The 10,000-nt window shown below is 42.5% G+C and overlaps 1 protein-coding gene across 1 annotated transcript in view; it reads right to left on the bottom strand.

The window, feature by feature from the left end:
* LOC127000989 (uncharacterized) overlaps positions 1-10,000 on the bottom strand; it is a 55,433-nt gene that overhangs the window by 5,597 nt on the left and 39,836 nt on the right. Inside the window, exons 6-7 of the mRNA XM_050865163.1 lie at positions 5,623-5,795; positions 1,433-1,562 (exon numbers count right to left, since the gene is read on the bottom strand). Of these exons, the coding sequence (XP_050721120.1) occupies positions 1,433-1,562; positions 5,623-5,795 (303 nt within the window). The remainder of the gene's footprint in view (positions 1-1,432; positions 1,563-5,622; positions 5,796-10,000) is intronic.

Raw genomic sequence — 10,000 nt, 5'->3', positions numbered from 1 at the left:
CCGTTTCTTTCTCTCTTTCTCTTGCACCTTTCCTCTGTTACCGTTTTTTTCTCTTTCTGTTTTGCCCTTCAGCTTCCTCCTTCACTGTTAAAAAAAAATTACCAACCCTTCCAGCGCAATGCAATCACTCAACACAGGATCATTTGAAGGGCGTGTCGCTTGAACTAGGAACGGGAGTAGGGCGTGGCTGACTTGTGACTGATGACGCAATGCTATATGGTCTTAATGGGTATACGCTTTCAGTTGGTGAGGAGGAGTGCGGGTCATTTGTGAAGGTAATTGGAGCAGAGAGCATGACATGCACCTCACCTCCTATGTTCAAACCCATGAGAGTTACGCCCACATTTACTCCCCACGCCTTGTCACGCCAACACCTATGCCACGATACAGGTACACCCATTCACCCACATCTATTTTCCACGCCTTTCACACCCACATCTACCACACGCTTGCCACACCCACAACTACTCTCCTTTCTCCCTTTCGTCTGTTCAAATTAGATGAGTAGTTTAGCCCCGCCCACTCGAGTTGCCACTTCAGATATTTAGCTTTTCTAAGACGATGCAGTTTTATCATTATTATTATTATTATTATTATTATTATTATTATTATTATTATTATTATTATTATTATTATTATTATTATTATTATTATTAAGAAACGCTATACGAAAATCAACTGTTTGTAGGGGAAGTTCTTTACCGTTTTTGTTTTTGTTTTCTCTCTTTCTATTTTGCCCATTAGCTTCCTCCTTTACTGTTAAAAAAGACATACTAATCCTTCCAGCCCAATGCAACCACTCAACACCCATTCCTCACCCCTGTCACACCCACCCCTTTCAATTACTCCTTTGTACATTTACACTATACATCCATGCTAACTATGTATATACACCCCCCCACTCACATCCACCCCAAGCCCACCAAACCCACTCATAGGCCCTTGAAGACCCATACACACTTACACGCACTCAACCTCTCTTTCATAACACACATAATCATATTTTCACCCACCAAACACACACATACACACACCTAACCTAATCTATCCCCCTTACCCACCTCCTTCACCCATCACACACCCTTCCACATCCTCCCCCACACCCCAACTCCTTTTCCTCCCATCTCCCCTCCCCCACATTCACCTCTAAATGCAACCCCACCCCTCTCCTTCCCACCCCACTTCCCCCTCCTCTCTCCCCCACCCATCCCTTAATTAACCTTTTCCTCTTACTCTTCCTCCTCCACCTCCTTTTCTTCTTCCTCCTCCTCTTCCTCCTCTTCCTCCTCCTCCTCCCCCAGCCATCCCTTAACACCCCAAACCCCTCCCCACCACCCCTGACTCCCCTCCCCACACCCCGTCAGCTCCTTTCCCCTACCCATCCCAAAACTCACCCCCCCCCTTCTACCCTCCACCCCCCCCCCCCCCCTACCTTGATGTACATGCACCCGGACCGAAGCGGGATGCGAACCAGCGGGCACACACGAGTACATCCCCGAGTCGAGAGCCCCAACATCCGCCACCTGAAGCCGCGCCGCTGTCTCCCCTCTCTGGTGGTCGATCTGGGGGAGAGGGGAGGGGAGGGGAGTTAGTTGGGGGAGGGGGAGGAGAGGGGAGTATGGAGGAGGAGTTGTAGTATGAGGAAGGGGGAAGGAGAAGGGAGGAGGGATGGTAGTATGGGGAAAGGGGAGAAGGGGGGAGGGGAGGGGGGTTAGAAGGGGGAGGGGGAGGAGAGGGGGGAAGGGAGGAGGGATGGTAGTATGAGGAAGGGGGAAGGAGAAGTGAGGAGGGATGGTAGTATGGGGAAAGGGGAGAAGGGGGGGAAGGGGAGGGGAGTATGGGGAAGAAGGGGAAGGGATGGGGAGGAGAGAGGGACTGCATAAGGTTAAAGGGGTGTTTAATTAAAGGGATGGGGAGAAGTTAGGAAGGGAGGAGGGATGGTAGTATGGGGAAAGGGGAGAAGGGGGGAGGGGAGGGGAGTATGGGGAAGAAGGGGAAGGGATGGGGAGGAGAGGGGGACTGCAGGGGTATTTAAGAGGATGGGGAGAAGTTAGAAGGAGTGGAAAAGGATTAGATGAGGTGGAAAGAGTAATAGGCAGTGGGGAGTAGGTTATGGAGTGGGGAGAGGGAGTAGATAAAATGAAAAGGGTGTTTAGAGGAATGGGGAGAGGATGGGAAGAGGATAAAACTAAACAGAAGGGAGAGATAAAAAGACGTGGAAGGAGGGAGAATAAGATGGGGAGGAAATTGGAAAGGTGGGGAGAGATTTTGCATAGAGGGGGAGAGGGAGAAATGGTTGAATAGGGGAAGGGGAGGGAGGGGTTGAGAATGGAGAGATGGGGTGTAATGAAGTGGGGAAGAATGTTGGAGAGAGAGAGAGAGAGAGAGAGAGAGAGAGAGAGAGAGAGAGAGAGAGAGAGAGAGAGAGAGAGAGAGAGAGAGAGAGAGAGAGAGAGAGAGAGAGAGAGAGAAAGGTCAGAAGAGTAACGTCGGAGCAAACAGGAAATTTTAAAGGGAAAGAAAAGATGGATTTAAAGAATGGAGGGAGAAAACAAAGACGGAGAGAGCAAGAGGAGGAAAAGGAGGAAGAAAAGAGGAGGAAAGAAGATGATGGGAAGCGATGCCGATAAAGATAACCAAGAGACACATTAGGTATCTTCTTCCTGTGCCCGTGAAGAGGAGGAGGAGGAGGAGGAGGAGGAGGAGGAGGAGGAGAAAAGGCAGAATCAGAAATAAAAGAAGTGAAGAAGAGAAGGAAGAAGAGAATTAAGATGAAAAAAAAAAAGCATGAATGAAAAGAAAGAAGAAAAGAAGAAAAGGATAAAAAGGAAAAGTGAAAAAAAGGAATAGGAGAAGGAGGAGGAGGAGAAGGAGAAGAAGAAAAGGCAGAACCAGAAGTAAAAGAAATGAAGCAGAGAAGGAAGAAGAAGATTAAGATGAAAAAAAGAAGAAAGCATGAATGAAAAAAAGAAGAAAAGGATAAAAGGATAAAAAGGAAAACTGAAAAAAAGATGAATAGGAGAAGGAGGAGGAGGAAGAAGAGGGTGGAAAATGGAAGATATAAAAACATAGAAGAAAGAGGAGGAAGAAAAAGAGGAAAGCGGAAATTAAAGAAAGGGAAGAAAGGAAGTGGAATGAAAAAGAGGTTACGAAAAATTGGGTTTGGAGAGAGAGAAAAGGAAAAGGAAAATTCGAGAAAAGGAAAAAAACTAGAAAAGAAGAACAGACATAAAGGAAAAAAGAGAATAAGAGAAACAGAAAAAAAGAAAGAGGAAGAGAAATTAGAGAAAAGTAAAAAACAAATAGTAAGGAAATGTACGAAAATTTGAGAAAGAAAAAAACAGAACGAAATGGAGAAACGAGAGAAAAGAAAACAATTAAAGAAAGGAAAGAAAATTGTGAGAAAAGAAAAAGAAACGAAAAATTAAGAAAGGAAGAAAGGAAGAAGAGACGAAGGAGGAGAAGGAGGAAAACAAAACAAAACAATTAGAGAACGGAAAGAAAATTGTGAGAAAAGAAAAAGAAACAAAAAAATGAACAAAAGAAGAAAGGAAGAAGAGACGAATGATAAGGAGAAGTAATAGAAAGAAAAAGAGAAGAGAATTAAAAGAAAACGAAGAAGAGGAGGAAGAGAAGAAGAAGGAGGAGGAGGGGGAGGAGGAGGAGGAACAGGAGGAGGAGACTCAACCACTTTAAGCCTCTTCCTGAAACCACTTCCGTCTTCCACTTTTCTCCTCCTCCTCCTCCTCCTCCTCCACTTCCTTTATTTTCTTCCTCTTCCTTTTCTTTTTTTCTTCCTCTTCCTCCTCCTCCTCTTTCTCCTCTGCTCCTCTTCTTCCAGTTCTCTCTTCTCCATCGATCCACCCATTCTCTCTCTCTCTCCGCATATAGAAAGAGAGAGAGAGTGAGAGAGAGAGAGAGAGAGAGAGAGAGAGAGAGAGAGAGAGAGAGAGAGAGAAAGAGAGAGAGAATGGGAGGAGGAAAAATTAAATGGCTGTTTTTTCATGCAAGATAGCGCACACACACACGCACACACACACACACACACACACACACACACACACACACACACACACACACACACACACACACACACACACACACACACACACACAAGATGGCGTTGTGTTGTCCTTCCTTTCGCTTTATTCTCTCTCTCTTATTTCTTTTGTTTTTCTTTTATTTTGTTTTGTTTACTTTTTTTCACTTTCGCTTTCATTCACGTAGTTCTTTTTTTTCTTCTTTCTTTTATCATTTTAATTAATCTTTACCTGTTTCTTTTTATTTATTTATTTATTTATTTATTTTTGTATTTCTGTGGGAGAGATTTTTATTAAGGTAGAATTTTTAGTCCATTTCTTTTTATTTTTTTACTTTTCTCTTCCCTTTTTATCTTTATTGTTTTTACTTCCCTTTTATTCTCCTATTTCTTTTTTGTGTCTTCTTCTCTTCTTTGTAAGGGAGAATTTTCAATACATATCTTTATTTTGTTTTTTCGTTTTTTACTTTTTCTAATTTCTCCTCCTCTTTCTCTTTTTCCGTTTCCCTTATTTCCCTTTTTCTTTTAATTTTACTTTCCTCTTATTCTCCTATTTCTTTTGTGTGTCTTCTTCTCTTCTTTGTAAAGGAGAATTTTCGTACATTTCCTTTTTTTTACTTTTCTCTAATTTCTCTTCCTCTTTTTATTCAGTTTCTCTTATTCTCTTTTTTTCCTCTGTGTCTGTTCCTCTTTTTTACTTTTCTTCTTTATTTCTTTTTTTTCGTTTCATCAGTAATACATTTTTTCCTTTCTCTTTTTTCTCTCTTTCTCTAAACCCAATTTTTCGTTTATGTTTGTTCCTCTTTTCTAGTTTTCTTTTTCTTTTTCTTTTTTCGTCTCATCAGTAATACAATTTTTTTTCCTTTCTCCAAATCCAATATTTCGACACCTCACTAATATCTTTTTCATTCTACTTCCTATCTTCCTTTTTTCCAATCATGGGTTATTGCTCTCTCTCTCGTTTTCTTTCATTTTCTTTTGTATATTTTTTACTTTCGCTTTCACTCTCGTATCAGGTGTGTTAACAGGTGCTTCTAATTAACGTGTTCTCACCTGCGTGGCCTTATTGAGAGAGAGAGAGAGAGAGAGAGAGAGAGAGAGAGAGAGAGAGAGAGAGAGAGAGAGAGAGAGAGAGAGAGAGAGAGATGGGGGGGGGAGGTAAGAGAATGTAAATAGATGAATAGATTTAAATATATATGGTAACACACACACACACACACACACACACACACACACACACACACACACACACTCACACACACAAACACACACACACACGCTAAAAGATAATCAAACAAACAAAACACAATTAAAACGAGAAGAAAAAAAACACAAAAAAACGTTCCAAACACAATTACACACACACACACACACACACACACACACACACACACACACACACACACACACACACACACACACACACACACACACACACACACACACACAAATAAAAAAAAAGTAAACACACACGGAAATAAAATAAAAATAAAAACAGGTAAACACACTCACTCTCACCCCGTCACACACTCACATAAACACATTCACTCCTTCCCCACTCTCCCCCTCCCACACCCAGGCACCTTCAGCTTAATCCCTCCGCGGTAGGAGTTGTAGTCAAGCATCCTCGTGTCGTGGTACCAGTAAACGAGCGTGGACGGGCCGTAGCGGGAGGTGACAACACAGGTGAGAGTCAGCGTGGACCCTTCCTCGATGTACAGCTCCGGCGGGCCCTCGATCCGAACACGTAGATGACCTGTATGGAAGGGAGAAGAGGGGGGAGAGTGGTTAAGTTAGTGATTGTAGGAAGGGACAGAGACGAGAAAGTGGGGAGTATATAGTGTTGGGAGGAGGGAGAAGGGGATATTTTAGTAATGGTAGGGGAAAGGTGAGTGGAAAGGAATGGTTAGTGATATGGAGGGGAATGTGAAGGGGGGATGATTTAGTACAGGAAAAGGTAGTCAGTGTTGAGGGTGTCTGGGATGGGAGAGGAAGGGAAGAGTGGAGGGAGAAGAGAGGATAAATAGTGACAGGAGAGATAAAAGGGGAAGAGGGTAGTTAGGTAATGGGAGGGAGGGAATGGGAGATAAAGGAAGGGAGGGGGTTGATTTGGTTAGTGGCAGGAGAAGAAAGAGGAGATAGAGTGGGATAGAAATAACAGAATAGAAGGAAGGAAAATGAAAGAGAGAAAGACAGGAAAAGGTGAAAGAAAAAAGGAATATAAGAAAAGGATATAGGTGGTGGTGATGGTGGTTGTGATAATGAGAGAAAGAGGAAGAAGAGGAAGAGAAGGAGAAAGAGGAAGAAATAAAAAGCAAGCAAGAACGAGGAACAAGATTAAAAGAGCTAAAAGTAATGAAGGGGAAAGGAATAAAGGATAAAGGAGGAGGAAGAGGAAGAAGAAGAAGAAGAGGAGGAGGACGAAGAAGTGATGATGCGGAAAAGAGAAGAATAAGCTTAGAGAAGAAGGAGCGGAGGAAGAGAGGAGGTGAAGAATTAGGACAGGCCAGGTCAGGAAACTGGAGTGATGGAGGAGGAAGAGGAAGAGGAAGAGGAGGAGGAAGAGGAAGAGGAGGAGGAAGAGGAATTGGAAATGGTGGAGGTGACTGTGAAGGAGTAGAAATGAAAAATATAAATAAAAAGAATGGAAAAGGAAGGAGAAGGAGGAGGAGGAAGAGGAAGAAGAGGAGGGGGAGGAGGAGGAGGTGTTGAAGGAGAGAAATAAATAAAATCAAAGCGAGGGGACTGAAGGAGAAAAAGAAGAAAGAGGAGGAGGAGGAGAAGGAGGAGGAAGAGAAATAAAAAGATTGAAGTATAGCTCGTGGAGGCGAAAGGAAGGAAGAGAAATGGAGATAAAAGTGATAAACGGAGACATGACGTAAAAACCGAGAGTGGAAAAAAGAAAGAATGAAAGAAAGAAATAAAAAGAAATAGAATAAAGACAAAGAAGGAAAGAAAGAAAGAAAAATAAGTAAAATAAAGAAAAAGAAAGAAAAATAAGTAAAATTAAAACAAAGAAGGAAAGAAAGGAAAATAAAAAATAAAAACAAAGAAAGGAAGGAAGAAAAAAAAAGAGAAAGAAAGAAGAAAACGAAATAGATAAAAACTGATAAAAGAGAATAAAACGTATATTAAAAAGCAAAAAAAAAAAAAGGAAAATGGGAAAAATATGCAAACACGAACTAAGATAAAATACAAGAAAGAGACAAAAAGAAGAAGAAGAAGAGGAGGAGGAGGAAGAAGATATGTAAGTATGTCGAGGAAGCAGAGAAGACGAAGGAGGAAGAAGACAAGGAAGGGGAAGAAGAAGAAAAAAGAAGAGAGAAGGGAGGAGGAGGAAGAAAAAAAGAGGATGAATAACAGAAGCAAATGTTAAGGTGAAGAAGAAGGGAAGAGGAGGAAGAAGAGGGGAAGAAAGAAAGGAAGAAGAGAGAGGGAGAGGGAGAGAGAGATTTGGAAGAAGTCCTTACGAATGTGTGTCTGTCTGTCTCTCTTCCATTTCCTCCTCCTCCTCCTCCTCCTCCTCCTCCTCCTCCTCCTCTTCTTCCTCATTATCCTCACCCCACTTCCTTCCCTCTCCTTTATTCCTTAACGCTTGTTCTTTTACTTTCTTTTAACTCATATTTCTTCTTTAATTCTTCTTCGTCTTCCTCCTCCTCCTCCTCCTCTTCCTCTTCTTCTTCTTCTTACGAAACAGGGAGAAGAAAGCGAAGTAGACAGCGTAAAATAAGATGCGATAACGAGGGATAAAGCGCAGATCAGAGAGAGAGAGAGAGAGAGAGAGAGAGAGAGAGAGAGAGAGAGAGAGAGAGAGAGAGAGAGAGAGAGAGAGAGAGAGAGAGAGAGAGAGAGAGAGAGAATTTATGGGCAAGACAAACGGATAACGAGGGTGTCAGATCGAAGGAAGGGATATAACGTTAATCAAGATATCGTACTATAGCGAAGCGGAGGCGTAGAGCGAAAGAACGAAAGGAAGGAAGGAGAGGAAAGATACGGAAAAAAATATGATGCGGAGGAGGAGGAGGAGGAAACAGGGAAAGAAAGGAAGGAGGAGAAGAAAATAAGGAAGGGAAATAAAGGAGAAAAGAAGACAGGAAGAGGACGAGGAGGAGGAAAGCAAGAGATAAAAGAGATAAAAGGAAGAGGAGGAGGTGGAGGAAACATGGGGAAAGAAAGGAAGGAAGAGAAGAAATAAAGAAGGGATGAAAAAGAGAGAAAAGAAGAAAGGAAGAAGAGGAGGAGAAGGAGGAGGAAACAGGGGAAGAAAAGAAGGAAGAGAAGAAAAAAAGAAGGAATGAAGAATGGAAGAAGAGGAAAACATGGGGAAAGAAAGGAAGAAAAGAGAGAAAGGAAGAAAAGAAGAAAGGAAGAGGAGGAGGAGGAAACAGGGAAAGAAAAGAAGGAAGAGAAGAAAAAAGAAGGAAAAAAGAAAGGAGAAGGAGGAAAGCATGGGGAAAGAAAGGAAGGAAGAGAAAAAATAAAGAAGGGATGGAAAAAAGAGAAAAGAAGAAAGGAAGAGAAGGAGGAGGAGGAAAACTAATAACCAGGTCGGTGAAGAAGAACACCCGCCTAGCAAAAAGAAATTATGAGATTAGGGTCGCCAACAAGGCCAAGAGCGATCCCAAGGGCTTCTTCAAATTGTACAGAACGTAAACAAAGGACAGAATTGGACCGTTGCAAACAAACACAGGTGAGCTCGTTGAGAATGGAGAAGATATGAGTCAAATGATGAATGACTATTCCCTCTCAGTTTTCACGCAGGAAAATCTAACAACCATTCCGGAGAGAGTTCAGGTATATGAGGGCGAAGGGAACGACAAGTTTAGGGATGTGATCATCACTAGGCAAGTAGTCCAGGATGAAATTAGTAGGTTGAAGAAAAACAAATCGCCGGGCCCAGACGAAGTATTCCCAAGGGTGCTGAAAGAGTGCAAGGAGGTCCTCAGTGGCCCGCTTACCGATATCTTTAAGATGTCGGTAAATTCTGGGTATGTGCCCAATCATTGGAAAGTAGCTAATGTGACGCCGTTTTTCAAAAAGGGAGACAAGTCAGCCACCTCAAATTATCGCCCAATTAGCTTAACATCAGTTGTAGGAAAGATGTTGGAGTCAATTATAGCCGGGAGCATTCGGGACCATCTAGAAAAGCAAAATTTAATTCATGATTCACACCATGGATTCACAAAGGGGAGCTCTTGCCTTACTAACCTGTTGTCGTTCTACACTAAAGTAATCGAGGCGGTTGACAGAGATGAAAACTATGACATACTGTATCTAGATTTCAGTAAAGCGTTCGACAAAGTTCCCCATCACCGGCTATTACTAAAATTACAGGCTCACGGTGTAGATGGGAAAGTTTTGAACTGGATCAGGGCGTGGCTTAGTGGTAGGAAGCAGAGAGTGCAAATCAATGGTAAAAAATCTGAATGGGGCAGTGTTACGCGTGGAGTCCCACAAGGGTCAGTGCTGGGTCCTCTGCTTTTTATTATTTACATCAATGACTTGGACACAGGAATTATTAGTGATGTCAGTAAGTTCGCAGATGATACCAAGATCGGTAGAGTAATCCAATCAGACAGGGACGCTAGCGTTCTCCAGGATGAGCTTGACAGACTATATGATTGGGCGGGGAAGTGGCAGATGGAATTCAATGTCGGGAAGTGTAGCATTCTGAGTGTAGGTAGGAATAATCCCTCACAATTACTCCTTAAATGACACTCCTCTAAGCAGGTCTGGGCGTGAGAGAGACTTAGGAGTACTAGTGAGCGCTGACCTCCGTCCTAGGGCTCAATGCATTCAGGCTAAAATCGGGCAAACAGAGTACTTGGTTTCATCTCAAGGAGCGTAAGCAATAGGAGCGTTGAAGTCATCCTCAAACTTTACTTAGCACTAGTAAGACCTCATCTCGATTATGCAGTTCAGTTCTGGTCCCCCTACTATAGAATGGACATCAAGATGTTA

Source organism: Eriocheir sinensis, chromosome 19, assembly GCF_024679095.1.
Source record: "Eriocheir sinensis breed Jianghai 21 chromosome 19, ASM2467909v1, whole genome shotgun sequence".
In the NCBI taxonomy this organism is placed as follows: domain Eukaryota; kingdom Metazoa; phylum Arthropoda; class Malacostraca; order Decapoda; family Varunidae; genus Eriocheir; species Eriocheir sinensis.
Note: the sequence above shows the minus strand (reverse complement) of the source record. Positions and strands in the feature narration are given on the sequence as shown.